This window comes from Pogona vitticeps, chromosome 3 (genome assembly GCF_051106095.1).
Source record: "Pogona vitticeps strain Pit_001003342236 chromosome 3, PviZW2.1, whole genome shotgun sequence".
Classification (NCBI taxonomy): domain Eukaryota; kingdom Metazoa; phylum Chordata; class Lepidosauria; order Squamata; family Agamidae; genus Pogona; species Pogona vitticeps.
In genome coordinates, this window is record NC_135785.1 from 204,468,425 (window position 1) to 204,491,004 (window position 22,580).

Below are 22,580 nucleotides of genomic sequence, written 5' to 3' on the forward strand. Positions count from 1 at the left end.
ATCTACACTATTTGCAACTTATACTAGACATTATATGTCATTTTAATGTTTTTATATAATAGAGAACTATCTTCATCCAAATAAGGTGATAATTACATTATTAGTAAGAGGAGCTACATGTATAAACATTTGCAATCCAGTCCTAAGCACACCTAGGAGTAAACCCTACTGAAATCAGTAGTTTCTTTCCATATTATAATTACTGTTACTGTAACTATTATTTTTACTGCTATACTGCTACAAAGAGCACAATATAAAATGAACACTTTTTTAAAAAAATCTAATAATACTGACCATATATTTACACACCAGAACTAACACATACAAATACATCGTAACAGAAGCATATTTTAGACTTCTAAAAATATTCCAGAAAATTTATTAATTTCTGAACAGCCTGAATAATTTCATTTCCTCCCTATCCTTCTTGGTTCTACAGCCCCATGGCCTTTTTTAACCTAAGAAACAATAGCTTCTGCCTCCCAACCCCAAAACATGTTCTAACACTCTGTGTCTCCTTGGTACAAATATAGTTTTCAGAAATGTGGCATAGTCTTCACTCTCTTAAGTAGAAAGAAGCAATTCAAAATTTTAGGGGTTTGCTTGCTTGCTTGCTTGCTTTTAATTTGCTTGCTTGCTTTTTAATTTGATTTAGACACTAAAATGTCTGAACTCGGGCAACTGTACTTTGGATGTATCACGATAAGACTCACAGAAAAAGACAATGGCCAGAATCCTATATGTGATTTATCCTAGCATAAGTTCAACTGGGTAAATCATGGCAGCAAAATATCATTAGTTAATTAGTTGTTGCTTGATTTCCAGATCATGTGCCAAATGGTGAAACTGACATGTGATCAGGAGACAAGTGGCAACTCAATACCAACAGAAATTGATGCATGTGATGTCTAGGTATGTTAATTGCAACTCATCACTGCAATTTATGCAGTTACACTTACAACAGCGGAATCCTCCAGTAGAATTCTTGCCAATAATGCCAGGAAAAGTGGAAGACCATAGAAAAAGAAGGCTCAAACAAGTGATAAATTAATTTGATACAGAAAGTCTTGGACTTTTTTTTTTGGCAAGGCCTGAGCAAGGCTATTCCTGGTATAACCTTTTTGAGCTCATTAATTTATAAGCTAATTGTACATTGGAAGCCATATGATGACACGTAATAAAAAAAAAACTGTTCCTACTCTGTGAATGGTGAAATGTCCACCACCTTTTTGAAAAGTGTTTTTAATCTTATTATATGGCAAACATTAAATTAATGCCAATTTCCACTTACTCACAGTTTCTACCTATTCATAAACAGTCACCTAAACATTTTAAAGTAAGGAACTCATTTTAAAAAAGAGAGAAATGGTAAAAGGTGATAAAAGGTTTTCTACTCATATCTCCCAACTATTCCAAAAGAATATCCTTGTATGTTACTGTCTTTACTGATTGATTTGACTTGCATACATTTATGTATGAAAACAACACACAATTCTGTTTGAGTGTATCATCATCATCTTATTTACTTTATTTGTACCTGGCCTCTCTTCAAAAAAAGATCATAAGCCAGTGTACAATAATTTAAAAAAATACTGTGTATAAAATCATAATAAATTAGAAGTCCTGGATAGCTCGGTGGTTTAGGCATCTGACTGTGGAGATATATGGTTTGGAGTTCAATTCCTCACTGTGCCTCCTTGACAGGGGCTGGACTAGATGATCCATAGGGTCCCTTCCAGCTCTGCAGTTCTGAAATATTATTATTATATTATTATTAAAATACCATCATTAAAATAGGATTGAACCAAAAGATTGTTAAAACAAATTTGAAGCAATAAAAGTACACAAATTAAAATCTAAATATTTGCTACTGGCACTGACTTTAAAAAAAACCTAAAGTAAGAGTATATGTTAATTTCCATTCCTTTCATCCTGATAATCTAACAAAAGAGCACCAAAGATAAGGACTTTAGCTGTACAGTATTACCAAATTTGGAGAACAAGGAAGGAAGCTAAATAGTGCCCTCTATTGACATTATGTTATAAACTCCAGCCAATTTTTGGCCACAACAGAATAAAATTAATGGTGCAGCTCTGTTGGCTATTATATTTTGAGAGGACTAGGATGGTCTAAAAGTGGACTTATTTGATGCTTTAATTTTTCTGCTTGCTCCACACTGAGGTCCTCAATCCTTTTCCTACAAGTTTACCAGCAGAAATAAATTAGATATATATGATGCCTGGTTATGTTTAAATGTGTTGTTTATATGATGATGTGTTTTTGAAAATGAGAGTGGGGAGTTCGAGGAGGAGAGAGATGAAAGAGTGAAGAATTATGTTGAATAAATTTAAAGCCTAGGAATAAGTAAAATCCTGTGGACACGGTTATTTTAACAAAACATTATATTAATTTTGAAATTGAGTGGTGTGGAGCTCCACACCTAAGGGTTGGCTATGTGGGGGATGTTATAAAGGTTTGAATGAAGGGGCAAATACACACATGTAGGGACAGCCAAAGGTTGGCAAAACAGAAAGAAAGGAATTAAGTGCAGATTATTAAAGATAATACATTTATTCCTCTGGTTATTTAAAGAGACAATTGCCTAAGTATTTGTGACAAGACAAAGGGAGTTTTGATATCATTATGTGAAAGAGGAGTGGAACAATACCACCATATCTTAGATAAATAGTTGAGCCTCACAGTATGACTGCTTATATTGAGTAATACTGTAGATGTAGTGTATCTTGACTTCAGCAAAGCTTTTGACAAAGTGCCCCATGATATCCTCATTAGTAAGCTAACTAGGTGTGGGCTGGATACACAGTTGACTACAGAATCATACAGACAGGGTGATGATTAATGGGTCATCTAACTGGGAGTAGGTAACAAGTGAGGAACCTCAAGTCCTGGGTCCAGTGCTCTTCAATATTTTTTATTAATGACTTGGATGAGGTAGAGCAGGGAATGCTTGTCAAATTTGCAGATGATACCAAATGGGGCGGAATAGCTAATACCCTAGAAGACAGAATCAAAATTCAAAAAGACCTTGATAGGATGGAGCACTGGGCCAAAAGCAACAGAATGAAATTCAGCAGGGATAAGTGCAAAGTACTGCGCCTTGGAAAAAGAAACCAATTGCATAGTTACAAGATGGGGGATGCCTGGCTCAGCAAAACTACAAGCGAGAAGGATCTTGGAATTGTCGTAGATCACAAGCTAAATATAAGCCAACAGTGTGATGTGGCTACAAAAAAGGCAAATGCTATTTTAGGCTGCATTAATAGAAATATAGTTTCCAAATCCCGTGAGGTGCTGGTCTCCCTCTATTCAGCACTGGTTAGGCCTCACCTTGAGTATTGTGCCCAGTTCTGGACAATATACTTCAAGAAGGATGGTGACAAATTGGAACAGGTTCAGAGGAGGGCAACAAGGATGATCTGGGGAGTGGAAGCCAAGCCTTATGAGGAAAGGCTGAAAGAACTGGGCATGTTTAGCCTTGAGAAAAGAAGGCTGAGGGGTGATATGATAGCACTTTTCAAATATTTGAAAGACTGTCATACAGAGGAGGGGCAAGATTTGTTCTCGATCATCCCAGAGTGCAGAGGGATTCCCAGAGGAATTTATTTCCATGGGCCCAAATTATAAATAAGACACGATTATATTTCAAGTATAGGTGAGAACTGTGGGATGGCTGCCTTATTCCATCCATACCCACAGTGAATGACTCTGGTGCTTGCCACAGGAACCTTAATTTCAGAGGCTTGGTGTTAAGTATCTTGCCTGAAGGAGGACAGTTGTAGAGGAAAGAGCAGAAATGTCTTCAAAGATTTCTTTCTTTTTAATGTCCCACAGGGCATTAATAAATGTCTACTAATTAGGTTTAGCTTTTCAGTTCCAGTTCGATGTCATTTATCTTGGATAAAAATCAACAGAACGCTGATGTGGCAGCTACTGGATGAGGCCAGTACTACTCTGAAAAATATTATTTTTCAGTTATCTTTGTATCCCATCTTTTTTCCAGTTCACTCAAGGTGGCCTACGTGCTTCTCCTCCTCTCATCACCTCATCTTTACAATAACCTAACCCTCTGGGACCTTCTTCTAAATGATAGTAAAGGACCATGTCTACAGGGCATGCTGCTCATGTGGTTTTAATGCCTGGTATTACTGTTTGGTTCAAACCTCTGATTGCCTCATTCTTGACAGTTTTCAGTGTCCTCATTTTCATAATAATATGATGTAGTTTTTAATGCAAACCACTTAAATATTGGTTCACATCAGCTGGTTTAGGAATACTGTTTGTTAGTGTGTCTGCATCTATGTTTATAATCTCTCTATAAAAAGTAGGTGCCAAACATAAACAGAAAGAGCAACTCCATCACAATCTTAAAAAGGCAGGGGGATTAAAATTATACTGCAGAATATTTCTGCACCACCCAACAGCCAAAGCACTCTGTTCTTCACACAAAACAAAGATCTGGTATGACATAAGTATGTAACAATAAAATATGTCTCAAAAATTACAGAACTAAAATAGCCACTGAATAAAATCAAAGGAAACACCATAAGGAATGCAAGGGTCTTAAAAGAATTAATACAGTTTTAAAGTTTTAAAATCAATCCTGAATTACACCAGCTATTCCTTGGGTAACAAAATTACTGCAACATTTTTGTTGTTGTTTAGTTGTTAAGTCATGTCCAACTCTTCATGACCCCATGGATCAGAGCACACCAGGCCCTCCTGTCTTCCACTGCCTCCCGGAAGTGGGTCAAATTCACGTTGGTAGCTTCGATGACACTGTCCAACCATCTCATCCTCTGTCGTCCCCTTCTCCTCTTGCCTTCACTCTTTCCCAACATCAGGGTCTTTTCCAGGGAGTCTTCTCTTCTCATGAGATGGCCAAAGTATTGGAGCCTCAGCTTCAGGATCTGTCCTTCCTCTGCAAAATAGATACTGTACCTAGAAAAAACATTGTTGAAGATATTCCACAACAGGGGTGCAAAAGGCTCTGCTCGTAGTTATCTCTCTCATCTCATTTAGCAGAAGATCCCAGAGTAATGTCTCAAAATAAGACCTTAGGTTCTTGTTAGGTATATGGAAGGAGAAGCTTTTTCAGGTAGTAGCCACTGACTCAGGAGGTGGGGTGTATCCATAATCTCTAAAGTTATCTGGATGAAGATGATAAAAGACAATAGCACTGTTTTGTGCTATTACTTGAGGAAACAGAGACTTGCCTATACAGAACACCAGAGAATATAGTCTTTAAAGAGCAGCTTTATGTTACACTGTCTCAGAAGTAAGCTTTCAGTGGGGCTCAGTTCCAGGTAAATGGATTTCAGATTACAATTTTAATGGATAATTTTAATATCAAAAGGGAAATATGCTACATGTTACATAACATATATTATCCTCTGAGCCAGCACAAAATTTTGTTAAATGTATCCATTGTCATGGTATGATCATGTTTGCGAGCTACTCCTTGTAATTAAATATTCACAAGAATACAAAGAATATTGATGTAATTGCATCATGCTGAGATACATGTCCAAGACAAAGAGGAAGAGATTCTAGGAGGGTAGCTTGTAAAGAAATTCTGCCACCTGGTGATAAAATATTACAAAGGATCACATACTAAGGGGTTGCAGTGCTTCCAGACATACAGCTCCAAGCACAGCAATTAAAAGTCATTATTGTGGTGATTCTTTTTTCCCCTTCTTAACAAATTCCTTGTGAGACATATTCTGGACCATGTTCATTATCTCTGGTACAAAGAAGTTTACAAACAATTATGTAGCTATGTTTCAATAGGTATAACAAAATGAAAATAGGAACAAAAGTGTTGTGGTCCTTTAAAGACTAACAGATTTATTTCAGTGTGAGCAGTTTCATTAGTGCTTAGGGTCATGATGAGTCTGCAGACGTATCTTCTTAGACATATCTTCATCGTGACCAGCTGCCATGGACAGATTACATTGACCATATTTTCCATAGGCATCCTTCAGTCTCGAGAGACTATGGTAACATGCTCTGAATCGAGGAGTGTCCTCTCCAGAGCATGAAGCCCGGGTAAGGTAATATGGAGGATAGGCTGTTACCCAAGCAGCAGATCCCCCCTCTCCACATTGCTGAAATGGTCCAATGGAAAGGCAAGAGCCAATACAACTGGTTCCAGCAATGTCGCAGGAGTTGGCAGAATGACACATGCTGCCTTCGGGACTCCATCTCCGGATTTTGCCTCGAGGCTAACTCCTGAAGCCTTTTCCATGAGTGGATATAGCCACAAGGCAGTGGAGGTTTGAAATCGGAGTTTTCCTTCTCCTAGATGGGCTGCCTTCCAGTAGAAGCTATAATTTCAGCCTGGACGCAAAACATATTATGGACCATATTATACCTCATGCAACTGAGCCAGAATTTAGGCCAGAGATCCCACTGATGTCTGTTTATTATGAATCCTTGAGTCAGTTTCAGTCCAGGTTTCTACCTAGTAGAGAAATTGATAACTTGGGGAAACAGAAGGGGGTGGGTGGAATTATGAAACCTTGATCTCTAGTCATTCCAGCTAGTATAATTTGGTGGGGAAATTAGTCTTGTGTCTTGCAGGTGGCATCAAGGCCTTCCTGAGAAGGAAAATACAGCTATATAGAAGAAAGCAGCCATTATTTTCTTGAAAGAAACACGAATTGCACCTAAAAGATCCAGAGACTTATTAACCATTTTTAGGATCCTACTTCTATGCACTCAACTGCTCACTCTGTCCAGACCATTTTCCCCTTAAAAATATGCAAGGATAATTTGAGCCCGCCTGTCTGCCTTCTCTAAAACTGAGTTTCTATTATGGATGCAGATCGGTAGCATTTGAAAATGGGGAGGAAAAGATAATATTTTTCTAACTAAGCAATCAGTTCAGTCTATAATATATGATTACATGTGATTTTATTTATCAGAGGTATTTTTAATTGAAGTAAACAAGTGAAGAAATGATTCCTGGATTTGAGATGGATTAGGCAGCTGTTTGGATTAAGCAGCTATGGTACAAATGAAGAATTCTGTACCTGGAAGAGGATTAGAAAAGAATACAAATTTATGCCTCTCCCCCATGCTTTGCATATTTGGCAGCTTGGTTTATACAGCCAGTATTAACTAGCACCATTGTAGGATCATTAGATCATATTCCAATTGTAAATTGATTCTTTCATATTTGTTTTTCAAAGCATGGGAAAACATGGTAGTAAAAAGGGGAGCACATTGTAAAAGGATTCTATACCCACTAAAAGACATAAAACATTTTTACAACATTCTTTAAAAACTGATGTTTAGGAACAAACAAATCAGCCTCTCCAGCACTATGTAGCAGATTCACGTGGCAAGCCTAAGTATGTTTAATAGTAATAATGTTCTGTCAAACCAATTCTTACATAGGGCCCTTTTTTCAGAGTGTTCCAAGTAAACAGTACTCAGAAGTGGTTTACCATTACCTTCTTCTGGAGGTATCCTGGAACTGTCAGCTTGCCCAAGTCCACACAGGCTGGATCTACTCATAGGAGGCACAGTGGGGAATCAAATTCCCAACCTCTGGCTCTGCAGCCAAATACCTAAACCACTGTAAAGTCTCTGTTTTGCAGTAAGACTGCGTAACTGTGCACTGAATTGATGTCTCAAAACTGAGTACATAAACCTAAGATTTAATAAATTCTAACAAGTACATAAATATTCTGCTTTTCCTACACTTACAAGCTGCTAAGGGCAACTCAAAGCAGACTATTCAAAACAGTAAATGCAGTAATTAAGCCACAATTAAAGAAGTTAACCCACTAAAGAAACTACTTTGTCCTTAAAGATATAATAGCAATGAAATCCAGCCTGCTTCCCTCTATCACATCACTAAATTTCATGTTTATCAGCAAAACAAACAAAACAGTGATAGCCATTGAAGTTTTCCAATGGGTTGATTTCACACTTTTACAGATCAATATGTATGCAGGGTACAAAATGAACTGGATGGAAGACAAATCAAGCTGGGATATATACATTCAGAAACTCTGAATCCACCTACAAACCAAATTGCTTAGTTATTACATATTTCACAATCCTCTGAGCACTTCCACCTTACACTGGTTTTATGTGTTTATTTCTCCAGCTTGTGAAAGCTCAACAGCTTTTCTTCCTTGCTATTGCCCTATAAAGAAGTCTTACATCTGGTTGACTCCAGAGATCCCCGCCCCCCCCCATTAGAGAGGAATTTGCCAGAAAAGCTTTGGTCCTTGAGGGGTTTCAGCCTACAACTTACACTTGCTTCACCCACTCTCCTGGCATGGCTTATAATAAAGAACTGTAGGACCAGTGTTCCAAAATTTCTGGACAAAAAGGTTAATTATGAAGGAGTACAAAAAATATCTCAACTTTATGCATGGAACTCATAAGGCAATTCTAAACATATGCCTGTGGAAATTAAATAATATGAGATTCTGTGGTAATTAACTGGATGATATAAATATTAACTGTTAACACCAGGCAAAGTTAATATCCAGAGAATGGAATGATGGAGTGATATCTTCCCATTTTGGTTTCAGAATGCTAGATATCTCTGCCCCAGTGGCAGAAAGCTTTGTGACAAAGACTCACCAGACTGATGACATTTGTTGGGTTTCAGTGTCTTTGAGAACCATCTCACAGGCAGAAGGTAGCAGAAACTTCTCTCATTCTACTGAGAACTTGTCAACTGCTGAACTCAAATATTGTTTACACAGTTGTTAAAAACACAAGAGCCTGACACATAAGAAAGGTGCTGTACTTCCATACTACTTTCAACAATAATATTTTTGACCTCGGCCAAACAGGACTATATTCAAGTTTCATCACACACACCCATACATAAGCTGGAATTTATTTGATAGTCTATAATGACTTACTTGTTGCTTAAATTACTTCATAGATATTAAGTGGTAAAAAGGGGAGAAAACCCATTGAAAGCAGGCAAACCCTTGCTTTAAATGGCATGTAGAGGATTTTCACCTCTGCTCCAGCCCTACTCTCTCCTTTGCCAACCTCCTCAGGTTGATGGGAAAGGTCTACAAGAGAGTTATAACAGTGTTCAAATGAACATAATGACAGAGACTGAGAACCTTAGGTGGTTTCCTGACCTTTGCAGCCAAACTCATCACCAGCACAAAGGAGATGAGAACCGGGGCAGCAGAATGTAGTTCACATTTTCACCTCTCTCTACATGGTTAGCACAAACAACACCCACTTATGACTATGGCTAAACATCAAAATGGTAGGAACACTTATATGGAATATTTCCAGCTGGTTTGGCCTATCTCAGGAATTGCTAAGTTTCCCTGGGTTTCTAGATAAGGAAAGAAATCTTAGGGAAAGCAGAGCTGGAAAAGGAGAAATTTTAGTGCAGTTACATGTGGGTGACTTTAAAAGCTGGGTACCCATCTCTACCAGGACTTGCTAGTTCCATGTGAAGACATTGCTATGTATGTTGCGCACATCATATATGTACTGCAGGAGATCCACATCGTCGGTCTCACTCACAGGTACGAGCATTTCATTTTTCAGAGGCACACCACATGGTCTCATGTTTTGGCCCCAAAATCTAAGCAAACGAGAAGCTGTTGGCCTTCTACACCCAAACCAACAAAAGTTGAAATAGGATCTGCATTGCAACATGGAGATATGTAAAAATACAGAGAGATGGCCATGCTGTTAGACAAGCTGAGACAGCCGCTACAGGCAGCAGATTTTGGTTGTCCAAAACAGCATAGTACTGTTTGTAACTTGATTTCTTACACTTGCATTTTCGTACCCAGGCAGGGGAAATTTTTTCCTCAGGTATAAAAAAAATGTTGGCTGGTCTGGGATACTTTGTATCTTAACACTGGCAGGTGTCATTTGCTATTCTACCTGAAGCAGCAAAATCTCCTAGGCCAGCTGTGAGAACATGTCCTTTCCATGCTAGACCTTTACATATTCATAACAATACTGAGCCACTAGATGGCACGGTATTCCCACCTACAGTGCCACTACTGCTGCTCTTCTTCAGCTTCAACTTGATTTTTCCATGCACTAACATACATATAGGGAAAACAAGATTTTTGGACAAGGCTGAAATCCGCAGACACACACTCGCCAGCAGCAACCAAACAGTCTGCCAGTGTGGTGACAGAGCACCATGCCCCTTTACACAAGCATTGTTATGGGCAGGGATCCCCATGAATCAAATTCATCTTCCATTTGCTAGCAGGGACAGCATGATTCCACATAATTCCACATTCTTATGTTGGGGGGGGGGGGAGACTTTCCACTCAGCAGAAGCTCACTGTGATACTGGCTATGGGTATTATCTCCTGCCATAAGGTATCAAGCAAATATTTTAATTTAAGACAGTCAACTCTTTTTAAAATTGTTGTTTAAAATTAAAAAATAACATTAAAAATAAATCCCCTTGTGCCCCCTAAGAGGTATGGGTAGCAAATTTGCTATGTTTTGGGCCTCCTTGTTTTTTCTAAGGTACATTTTTAAAATATAGGACACTAGAACGTGTTAGGGTTTTTTAAAAAAAAGTTAGGAGAAATAGTGCTCCCCAGCCTTCCAGGGTCTCCAGTCTCCCTCCAACTCTGTTTAACAAGAAAAATACTTCAGGGTAGATGGCAGTATAGGAGTGGGAGTGGCCCTCCAAAATCCAGCATGGGGGTCAGTCCTTGGATTCATGCTCTACGATGACATACTGTATTGGTATTGCAAAATCAATGTACTCTCCCTTGACACCAAAATCATCCTGCCAATTGTATTCTGTATATACCCCTACATGCTACATTCATTATTTTCCTTGAAAATCCCAGTCCCAACAAGGAAATAAACTACAGTTTCTGAAATAACACTTATATCTCATCTGTAACTGACAGCAGCAGTAATAGGGAATAAGCAATTTAAACTACACCAAATGAGTCCTAGCAACCTTTGCAGTATTGCTGGAGAAAGCCAGCATGCATGCATATATGTGCACTCACACATTACATGCACTAACCCAAGGTACATTTTCTAGGTAGAGCAGATGAGGACAACTCTACCTTTTGTTGGACTATGACTTCCATCACCTCTAATCTGCACAGCTGATACTGAGGTATTCTGGCATGAAGAGGGAGAATTGTAGGTAGACATTTACTCCGGGAAGTAGACATTGTTACTCTTGAGTCAGAAACTTATCCTGTACAAGTGTAAAAAAAATGGGACTAGCTCTCCCATTAGGCATGTGACCACCTCAGGCAGCAAATTATGGATATCATAAAAAAAGCAGCAAATACTTATCTAATTTATTGTTCTCTTCTAACTGAAGAGGTGGAAGGAAAGATGTGTCTCACTTTTGTGTCTCGCTTTTGTACCTATTATGTCTAAATAATATGGCTGGCTTGAGGTCTGGGCTATACACTTTGACTTGGATATGCATGCCATTTACTACTCTGCCTCAGGCAGAAAAGCCACTTGGGCCAGCCCACCAAAAAAAGCTGGGATTGTATCCAGCTAATCAGTACCCGGGGAGAATATCCAATAGAATCCAGATCTGTTCAGAAGCTAAGTTTGAACTCCTACCCTTGCAACGGCCATACCCTGCTCAGTGTTCTCTGATTGCTTCAGTTCTGTAATGGGGAAAAATACATAAAGAAGAAAAGCATTCTCCACATCTCATTCCTTTTAGGTCAGACAGATATCTAAGAGACTGGGGGACCGTCACTATTTTATTTCACAACTATATAGCTATTGTTGTCGGAGAGTTCTGTTGCTCTCAAGACAAAAGCATGAAGTGTTAGGCTAACAATCAGAGATGCATAAGAGAGCTAATAAAACTTGGTGTTTATTTTATTTAGTTATTAATGAAGTAGGATAGGCCTGTGGCGTCTCTCCTGGTTGTCATGGTAGCTTGGGCTACCAAAACATAAAAGAACAGCAAGTGCAAGACCACACATTCCACTCTGTTTGGATGATTAACCAGGCTGTCATAGGAAAGGGAAGCATCTGCGGGTTCATAGATAACATCTAAGAAGTGAAGAGCCACACAGCAGCACAGCTTGGAAGCTGCAAGCGTAAGTATGCTTTCTTTTAAAACAAAAATGTGTATTGCTGTTACAGAAATAGCAGAGGACAATTCCTCATACAAAACTAGGGAGATTCCACCTCAGCAGCGTTCTTTTTCTCCCACCCTGAAACATACTTTCCCAATGGAAACGTGTTTTTGAATTTCAGGCTTCAGTATTATACTGGCTTTACTCTAGATAAATCTACTCACAAGGACAGAAACGCCTTTCAAGTCAGGAAATTGTATTCATGTGTAGTACTTTAAAGGAAATAAATTATCAAATAAACATGTACAAATTTAAGAAATGAAACTAAAGAATGGTTGGTAGAGAACAGAGTCTGATTTCCTCATGTAAACTCCTTTCCAGTTTGTACAGACTGGACTACTTATTTTAGTTATGTTGACTATACAGGAACAAGGACAAAAACAAGTCAGTACAATCATATAAAATCTGTCTTGATTTGTTTAAAGGACTTAGCACACCTATAGATGAACTAGTTCAGTTGTGCTAATTTTGGACCTGAACAACAACATAAATTAGTCTATATATATGTGCTTCTCTAAATCCTTAATTCTCTAAAAAAAAAAAAAAGGACGAACACAGGTATACCAGAATATTACTTAGAAAACAGGCACAGCTTGGATTTTAAGGAAGTTCTTTCAAGAAAAAAATTCCCTCTCTCCCTCCCTCTATAGCCATCTGCAACCTGCAAATTCCAGTAAATGGGAACTCTTAAATGACAAGAGATGGGGGTTGGGCTCTTGGCATGAGATGGTGTGATAAAATTTCTGTCTATAAACTTCCTTACACTAATATACTTATTTTACTGGCCAATTTGGGGCAAACAGCCTGAAACAGTCCACCTGTTCTCCTGCCCACACAAGAGGAGCTTTCAGGAGTACAAATGTCAACAATAGGTGAGGTGGAAGGAAGCTTTCCTTTAAGAACTTTCTTATGAACATATATTAAGATGATCATTTCTTCCTTTTATTTAATATAAATAATGCTTAATGTGACACTTTGTTCTTCAATTCTCACTAAAAGTCATTTTAACTCATTGCTGCTTTCTGTCAGTAAGATGATGTCATCTGCAGAACTTAAATTATTGATATTTCTTCCCCCAGTTTTCCCGCCTTCACCTGAATCTAATCCAGCTTTTCACATGATTTGTTCTGCATATAGATTGAACAGACAAGCAAATAAAATGCACCTTTGTCTGACACCCTTGCTTACAGAAAACCATTCTTTTTTTCCATTTTCTGTCCTAACAGTAGCTTCTTGTGCACAATACTGTTTACTCATTAGGACAATCAAGTGATGAGGTACATCCATTTCTTTCAGAACAACCCATAGCTTCTAATGATCAACACAGTTAAAGGCTTTGCTGTAGTCCCTATAAAGCATAGACTGATCTTCTGAAATTCTTTGGGGGGAGTCTAGTAGCCAGTGAATGTTTGCAATATGATCTCGAGTGCCTTTTCCTTCTCAGAATCCAGCTTGAACATCAGGCATTCTTGTCACAAACAACATAAAAAGCCTTTGTTGCAACGATGGGAGAGGGAGTTACCTATCTTGGTGGGCACTATGTGTTCTGATGTCATTAACCAGTGTTTTTACTTGATAACCAGGTGCTTCTTTATTCTTGTCCTCATGCAGGAACACAATGATCTCAGGTGGGGCTTTGGGTGTGCGCAGTGGAGCAGGCTCTCTGTGCAATAAAATGCCAATAAACTAGAAGTCTCTTTCCCTTGCCTTCACTGCTAGACAGTCATTTGAGTAACTGAACCTTAAGCAGAGCTTCACTAGCTCCTCTTAAGCGCTGGGGAGTTATCCAAGGGACAGACTGCTGTTATATCCAAGACACAGCTTGTGGAATACCCCAAATCTATTCCTTTTGCATTTTAAACAGAGGTACTAATATAGTGTCTATTGAAAAAATGTGCAAAATATAACACTGCAAAATGTGCAGCTTGCCTAGGGCAAGGAAAGAGACAATACTCGAGGTGAAAAATTTAAATACAAGTGGAATTTTAAAATGTGACCACATTTACCACTCAGATTTGAAAATGCTGTGTTCATTTGGGCACCGGTAATAAACTCAGTCCTATAATTCATATGCAACTGGCAACTATAAATTTAACTGTAGATTTTAAGAATGCCTAAGGATTTACCCTTGTATATTGTATAATACGTAGGAAAACCAAAACTAATTGTCAGTTTGGCAAACTTACATTATTACTGTTTCATTTGGAGATAACGCTTTCCCTTGTAGTCTTAGATTTCTGTTTATCCACTTCCCATTCATGTTGAATACCTATCTTTTTCTGTGCAGTTTGAAAGATTTCTTTCTTCCAGGATCAGTAGAAACATTTCGTGGGAGTGACAGGCTGCTATGATACCATAGCAATGTTTGGATAAAACAAACATTGGCAGAGCAGTCATTCCATTGGCATTTGCAAGTTTATCTAAAAGGAAACTAACTCCAGAACCTGAAACCTGATTTTTTTTATATAAAATAACTTCTGCATCTTTTCTCATTTTAATAAATGAGCCACACACAGATTGGCTAAAATCCTGTCACTTAGCATAGTAAGTCACACTAGAGTAGGGCTACTGAATCAGTGGGGACTTTGTGGGTCACGTGTTTTGTTAGTTCTATTGATTCTAATGGGCCTACTCTAGCTACTGTTTCCCTTAGTGTAGTAAGGTGCAACCAGAGTAGGCTCATTTGAATCAATGGAACTTACAGGGCAGTTGACTCACCAGATGCCCACTGATTCAGTGGGTCTATTCTAGGGTAACTTACTACTCTAAGCAACAGGATTTCAGCCAAAGTGTTACATGGACAGGTCTCAAGTATACACTGTGTTTGGCACAAAGAACATGCCTACAATTGAACACTACTGTATTTCTTTACCAAAAGGAATGGTGGGAATCCAGCAGATCCAGGCCATCCTGGTCCAAAGTATTTTGCTGCCTGAAGCAAAATGGCAATTGTTATGGCCAGCTACACCATGGTACTAGCTTATTTTCTCTTTTGCTTCAAGGGGCAATCTAGCCCCTATATATATATATATTGATATACAGTGGTGCCTCGCATAGCGAGGTTAATCCGTTCCGGATTAACCTTCGCTATGCTGAAGCATCGTTGAACGGGGCAGGGATTTCCATTGGAACGCATTAAACATGGTTTAATGCGTTCCAAATGGGCCAAATACTCACCGTTCAGCGAAGCTTCGTAATGGCCGGCAGCCATTTTCGCGCCCTCGCCTCGCTTAACGGATAAATAAAAGACATTCCCAGGTTTATTCTGTTCTGTCTAGGAGATACAAATCCATATTCCTCACTACAGCAACCAACCACAAAGACTAAATACTATGGGTAGGACTTAGAAAGGTTGGACATTTTAAGACTACAAATTTAAACTGTTGTTTAAATACAAGCTTTTTGAAAAGTTCCTCTATAAGGATATGATATTTTCACCCTCACCTAATTTTTTAAATACGTATTCAGTGTAAACCTATTATTAAGAACAGTGGACACTATGTTGTACCAATGGTCAAGCTACAGATTATAGATGACAAAAATAGAAGCTCAAACCACATTAATATTTCATACACACGAAGCCCATGTTTATATCCTGAAAGCAAAACAAAGCAAGCTAACTTGTGAACAAGGAAATATGTTTTTAAAAACTCCTGCTGTGGCCATCAAACACCCTTTGTGTTGCAGAGTTTTGGATTTCTGGTAAATTCTCTTTTTGCTATGCAGTAGAAGTACAATGATCCACACAAGTTCCCCAGAGTTCATGCCTTTCTCATTAATTGACACTTAAAATCTCAATAACTCACTCTGAGACATTTGTAGGAGAAAGAATAAAAATTTTTTACTTACAGTTGCTTGAGATTACAGACTTATATATGCTGCTTTCTTTATTGCACACATTAACAGCCAAATTAACAGATCAAAACAAAAAACAACTGCCTCTAACAAACAAAAGAGAGAAAGAAAGACTCTTAAGAGGGAGGTGGGGCTCTCTTTGAAATCAAAGTCTGGAAGGAATTACCAATTAGTGGTAGAGTAAATATACAATCACCCCAGTCCTGAAAAATCCCTCCAACTCACACAAACCACAGGCAGTGTGCAAAGTTGCAAATACAACACTCTGCACTTAAAGAATTCCCTCTTCCGATCACATACTTTGTCTAATATATAGTTTGACCCCAAGTCAGAATACAGATCCATCTAACCCATTATCACTGAAATTGATCAGCACCCAGCAGTTTTCTCTGATGAGGGCCCATCCACACTGTGAAATTTGATGCAATCTGGTGGGTGCTTTAAAAGTCCTTATCTTCTGATTCCAATCTATTTTAACTCAAATGCTTGTCTGGGAAGATGGAACAAAAAGCTATTTTGCATCTCAATGAATCATCCCAGCCAGACTGCATGCCCTAGCCCTGTGCCAGAAAGATATGGGCTGGCTCTTCTAGGGAAAGGATGAATCTTTTAAGTAGAAACACAAATTTCATTATTGGTCTTTTTTTTAAATTGTATTTTTAACCATGTTGACATTCAACCGTATTTTTATTTCGTAAGTCTGGTATCTGCTTTTGGCTACTGTGTTGTTTTTCAATTACTGTACTTAGATATTTGTTATTGCTCTACTGTAAAATTTTACCAAGCTTTGTTTTATAGGTACAGTGGTGCCTCGCTTAGCGATGTTAATTTGTTTTTTAAAACGCCAAATGATGCAAGCAGTAAAATAGTCTGAGTGCAAGTGCCATAACACCCAGACATGCACATACATAATTCTACGTAGGTAACCAGTGAATCAAATGTTGGTGTAGTGTAGGTGCTAACGGTTATCAGAGCAGAGCATATAGCTCAGAATAGACATTTCATATGACTTACTGAAATGCAAAGGAGCTTAATATTCAGGAATCAATGATAACATTTAAAAAGCCCACTAAGCCAGACAGTCTCTCAGGGAAAACTGCCTGAAGAGAAAGGTCTTGGCCTGCTTGCAAAAGGATAGCAAAGATGGGGCCAGCCTGGCCTCCTGTGGGAGGGAGTTACAAAGTCTTGGAGCAGCAACAGAGAAGGCCCTCTCCCTCTGTCTCCACCAAATGTACCTGTGAAAGTGGTGGGACTGGGAGATCATCTCCTGATGATCCTAACACTCGAGAGCAGGCTCGTAAAGGGAGGTGAAGTCCTTGTGATAGATTGGGCCCAAGATATTTAGGGCTTTATAGGTTAGAACCAACCCAGATGTTTGACTGATATTATCTGAGCAGACCTTATATTATAGCCCTTAACTGCCTGTGCTACATCTTGCCTCAATATTAGAGCCACTCCATTCCTTCCGAATTTGTCATTTCCAGAGAAAAGCACTTTGTAGTTGCCTAAGTGAAAACTTTAGTTTACTGCAATGTTTATACATTCCATTTCCTACACTGAAAATATATTCATAGGTTTTGAATCTGCTCAGAAGTACACCATTTGTTAACTCAATATAACTTTTGCATTTTGCTTAGGTTGGTGGATCTTGAGGTTGTAGTTAAATAAATAAATAAATAAATAAATAAATAAATAAATAAATAAATAAATAAATAAATAAATAAATAAATAAATAAATAAATAAATAAAAAACATGTCCTGGCACAGATGTTACCCAGTGTGGCATTGCTGTTGATGGGTGGAAGGTACAGCAGTCACAGTGGTAAGAAATAGGGTTGATAGACTGCTCTCTGTTTTATTTGCCATAAACCTTTATAGATCACAGCCCACAAAGCATCTGAAGAAACAGTCTGCTGTCCGTAAAAACTTATAGCAAATGAAACTTGTTAGTAATATGCCAAAAATCTCCTCATTGTATTTGTTTAAGAACAAAGAGAGCTGCACACTGGTGCCCAGGTTGCCTTTTTCCACAGATTATCCTCTGCATTGTTGTACACATCTGATTTCTCACACTCCTGAGTTTCACTGTATTCTCGCATTTTATTTTGTTACAAAGGGTAACCAAGCACATAAAATGTGCTTATTTATTGCAGATTCTCTGATGGGCCTGCACTTTGCCCTTGTGCCTGAAAACACTGTTTCAGGAGGATGGGGGGGGGGGGAATGCTTTGGCAGAGGCACAGTTAGTCTAAGAGATATGCTCTAATCTGTATTCTATGGAAGAATTAAAAAAAACAAAACCCTGTTTCCCCCCAAAATAAGACCTAACCTGAAAATAAGCCCTAGCATGATTTTTTCAGGATGCTCGTAATATAAAGCCTACCTCAAAAATAAGCCCCCAAAATAAGTTAAGTGAAACCCCATCATTGTGCAGCAACCAGAAGATGATGACATGACTGTATTTGAATAAATATAGATTGTTGTACAAACAAACAAACAAAAAACATCCCCTGAAAATAAGCCCTAATGCATTTTTGGAGCAAAAATTAATATAAGACCCTCTCTTATTTTCAGGGAAACACAGTAACTGATTGCAGCCGTATTTCAGATGTGATTATATTAAGGCCGATCATATAATTCATATTAGATTTGATGAAAGGAGGAGTGAGGTTCAGCACCAGAAGATTAATATTTGTCACATTTTCCATGTGAAATATACTCATAATTTATATTATTTCTCCTTCAGTAACACTCTTATTCCCTATGTTACAGGTATGGAAATGAGACTAAAAGATACAGACTTCCCAAGACTCCCAAAATCCTGAGAGAAAAGGAGGAATTTCAATGCAGATTCCATATCTGTGTATGTTATGAAGAGGAATGCAAGAAAATGTCTTGAATAATTAGTATTCCCAACCCTGATCTGATTATAGGCAAAGCATAATGTTTGTGTGAGAAAAACACTTGACTGCTAAGTGTACTGTTTGCCAATAATGCCACCTGCTGTCTCTCAGGAGATGGCAATCATCACTGATTTTTAAGAAATGATTTCCTTGGACTTTGAAATCCTGCAATGACGATGGCAGTATCCATCTATAGGCACCGTCTCTTTTTGATCGGCTACTTAAGCTTCTGTGTGGATAGTTTTGCAAGAGGACAAAAGAACAATACATTGATTTTCACTAGGGAAAACATGATCCGGAACTGCACCTGTCCTGATGGCATTAATGATAACGACTGTGATTACAGTCTAGCAAATCTGATCTGCAACTGCAGGACTGTTTTGCCATATATGATAGACAAAACCTACTACAGTAACCTAACTGTTTGGTTCACAGAACCATCCATGTTGGGAATGCTGTTAAACTTTACAACTGTGTACGACCTGAAACTCTCACTCTGTGGAATTATTCCTCTGTCAACAAAACATCTGGTTGTTTGGGGACTACGAAGACTGCAGATAAGAACTGAGATCAACGGCCAGTTGCAAAAGCAAAGTTTAACCATTTACAGTAGCTGTGATGGTGGAACACAAAGCCAGTTAAAGATTTCGTGCAGAGACACAGAGATGAGCACTCACATTGCTGTTATAGATACTTCTCTTTTCAATGGCTATGCCCCGCTGAAATCCTACAGTATAGAAATCCTTTCTAACATCACAATCCACTTTCCACATCTACCGTACTTGGACACCTTTTTTACTAAACATAATAGCAGCTGTCTTATCACATTCATTTACTGACATTATATGCCCAGCCATTCCTACAGCCATGAGCCATTCAGAGAGATCAATTGCTTCTATCTAGCTATCTATATGGTGCTGCATTAACATTAGTTCTATATTTCTTAATAAAGTGCAAATTTTCTTTCAGTCTTCATCTCCTACTGGACACAGTGTCTACTTTTCAAACTGTAATAACTGAGTGTGTGACTATGCAACAGGAAGGACCTGAAGTGCTGAAGTGATCCATTGTGAAGTTGTACCCAGCAAGTTGGGTAAGGAGGGATCTAGTTTTTGGTCAAGCATTGCATTGGCTGAAGCAATCATATCATCGAAACCAATGTGAATGCATTCAATTTGAAAAATGTAGAAGCCACAGCGGCAGAGGGAAGAAGTATAGATTGGGGCAGGTGGGACTTTGACCAGATTTGCATTGGCTTGTACATCATGTAGATAATGGAAAATAATGCAAATTAGACTGTCCCAATCCTGGAAATTTTCCTGCATTATTTGTCAGTGCAGTCACATTTTTACTCTGTGGCCATGTTTGAGACAACTGTATCTTAACTTCATAAACATTAATATGACCAAAAATTTTGGACTCTTTTGCTCCTCAGTTTGTGCAAGTGAGCAAATGAGCCAGGAAGTCTTCCATGAACTGTGGTTTTCCCTTTGTCCTAAAAAAGAGCTTGGAATGTTATTTTTTAAAGGAAACTCATTATGCTGGGTTATTTATTGCTTTGCTGTAGCCAGACTCTGTTATATTTGTAACTTGTTGCCTCATACGTTAATAAACATTAAATATTAACTAAGAACAAGAAATAGCCTCAAGTTCGTGCTAGTAGCCACTCCTAATACTACACCTTGAAAATACTTCCAAACATTAATTATATGCTGTCAAAGTAATTCTGACTTATAGCAACCCTTTTCAGGGTTGTGTTTGGTTTCGTTTGTTTGTTTGCTTGTTTTTTGGTATAGAGTATTTAGAAGTGGTTTACTATTCCCTTCTATGGGTGGTCTAGGATTGTGTAGCTTGTCCATGGCCACACAGTATGGCTGTTCTTCTGCAGGCCACAGTGGAAAATCACATTTTTGACCCTTGGCTCCACCATCTGGTGCTCTGAGTCACTGAGCTATCCAGCCATGCAAAAGACTAATGCTTCCCTTAAGATTAACAAGAGGATGGCATAAAATTGGGGGGCAGGGCTGGGACAATGTCTCTAAAAATTATTGCAAATGCCATTTAAAAGCAAAATTTTAAAGATCACATCACTTGTTACATCGAAAATAACACTATGAATACTTACTACTTTTATTTATTTGTTTATTTATTTATTTATTTAACTTATATGCCTCCCACACTACCCAAAGGTCTCTGGGTGGGTTACAACATTTAAAATACAATAAAAAGACAAAACAATTAAAATGCAATTAAAATATATACTCTAAAAATTGCCATCAGGACCCACAGCTGATATTATTTCAATTAAAAGCCTTCTGGAACAGGAAGGTTTTGACCTGGCGCCGAAATGTCATCAGCGTCGGCACCAGATGAATCTCAGTCAGGAGGGCATTCCATAGTCTGGGGCAGCTGCCGAAAAGGCCCTTTGTCTACAAGCCATCCCTCTTACCTCCTTGAGGGACAGCTCTTTCAGGAGGGCTCCCTGGTTAGATCTTAACTGCTGGGTAGGTTCATATGGAAGGATGCGGTCCTTCAGGAATTCAGGGCCCAAGCCATTTAGGGCTTTATATGTCAAACAAGCACTTTGAATTGGGCCCGGGCAGCAACTGGTAGCCAATGTAATTTAAACAGAATCGGCTTGATATGTTCTCCAGCGGCCCCACCACTCACCAGCCGCGCAGCTCGATTCTGGACCAGTTGCAGTGGCCAGACCATCTTCAAAGGCAGCCCCACGTACAGCACATTGCAATAATCTATGCGGGATGTTACCAGTGTGTGTGTAACTGTCATGAGACTCTGCTCGTCCAGGTAGGGCCGTAGCTGGTATAATTTCCGCAGCTGAAGGAAGGCGCCTCTGGCCACCGAGTCCACCTGGGCTTCCAGAGTTATACTGGGATCCAGGAGTGGACCCTGTCCCTTAGGGGGAGTGTAACCCCATTCAGGCAGGGAAATGGCCCTCCAGCCTGTGCGGTGAAGCACCCACGAACAGCACTTCCGTCTTGTCTGGATTGAGTTTCAATTTATTAACCCTCATCCAGTCCATTATCAGATCCAGACATGACTTCAGCACAGAAACTGCCTCACCTGGATTGGTGGAAAATGAGAGGTACAGCTGACTATCATCAGCATATTGCTGACTCCTCAGCCCAAACCTCCTGATGACCTCTCCCAGCGGTTTCATGTAGATATTAAACAGCATGGGGGACAGTATTGAGCCCTGAGGAACTCCATGACATAAACGCCATGAGACAGAGCACCACCCTCTGGACATGGTCAGCCAGGAAAGAGCGGAACCACCATAAAGCAGTGCCCCCCCCCAACTCCCAACCAAGGCAGAAGGACACCATGGTTGATGGTGTCGAAAGCTGCTGAGAGGTCCAGGAGTATCAATAGGGTCACATTCCCCCTGTCTCTCTCCCAGCAAAGGCCTGAAACCCGATTGAAATGGATCCACAAAATCTGTTTCATCCAGCAGCGCCTGGAGTTGCCCAGCCACATCCCGCTCCAACACTTTGCCCAAATAAGGGAGATTCGCCACTGGTCGGTAGTTAACCACCAGCCTTGGGTCCAGGTTAGGCTTTTTAAGGAGTGGCTGAATTACCGCCTCTTTCAAGGTGGTATGGACCACTCCCTCTCTCAAAGAGGCGTTCACAGCCTCCTGGACCCAGGTGCGAACCCCCCCTGGCAGATCTTCCA

The 22,580-nt window shown here is 39.1% G+C and overlaps 1 protein-coding gene and 1 long non-coding RNA gene across 3 annotated transcripts in view; one reads left to right on the forward strand and one right to left on the reverse strand.

Moving 5' to 3' along the window:
* LOC140705666 (uncharacterized) overlaps positions 1-18,479 on the reverse strand; it is a 36,585-nt gene extending 18,106 nt beyond the window's left edge. Inside the window, exon 1 of the long non-coding RNA XR_012085114.2 lies at positions 14,313-18,479. This is a non-coding gene — a long non-coding RNA (uncharacterized LOC140705666). The remainder of the gene's footprint in view (positions 1-14,312) is intronic.
* On the forward strand, positions 1,891-21,119 carry EPCIP (exosomal polycystin 1 interacting protein). 2 transcript variants are annotated; one of them, XM_072994087.2, is made up of 3 exons: positions 1,891-12,087; positions 12,930-12,998; positions 18,754-21,119. In XM_072994087.2, exon 3 carries the CDS (start codon positions 19,055-19,057, stop codon positions 19,721-19,723), a length of 669 nt encoding a protein of 222 aa, XP_072850188.2. In that variant the 5' UTR covers positions 1,891-12,087; positions 12,930-12,998; positions 18,754-19,054; the 3' UTR covers positions 19,724-21,119. The 2 variants fall into 2 exon arrangements, with proteins under 2 accessions (XP_072850188.2, XP_020651924.3); XM_020796265.3 differs by lacking the exon at positions 12,930-12,998.
* The last annotated feature ends 1,461 nt before the right edge of the window (positions 21,120-22,580 follow it).

Excerpts from the sequence above, each read along its gene's own strand:
- EPCIP (XM_072994087.2), top strand. The coding sequence starts at position 19,055 with ATGACGATGGCAGTATCCATCTATAGGCACCGTCTCTTTTTGATCGGC.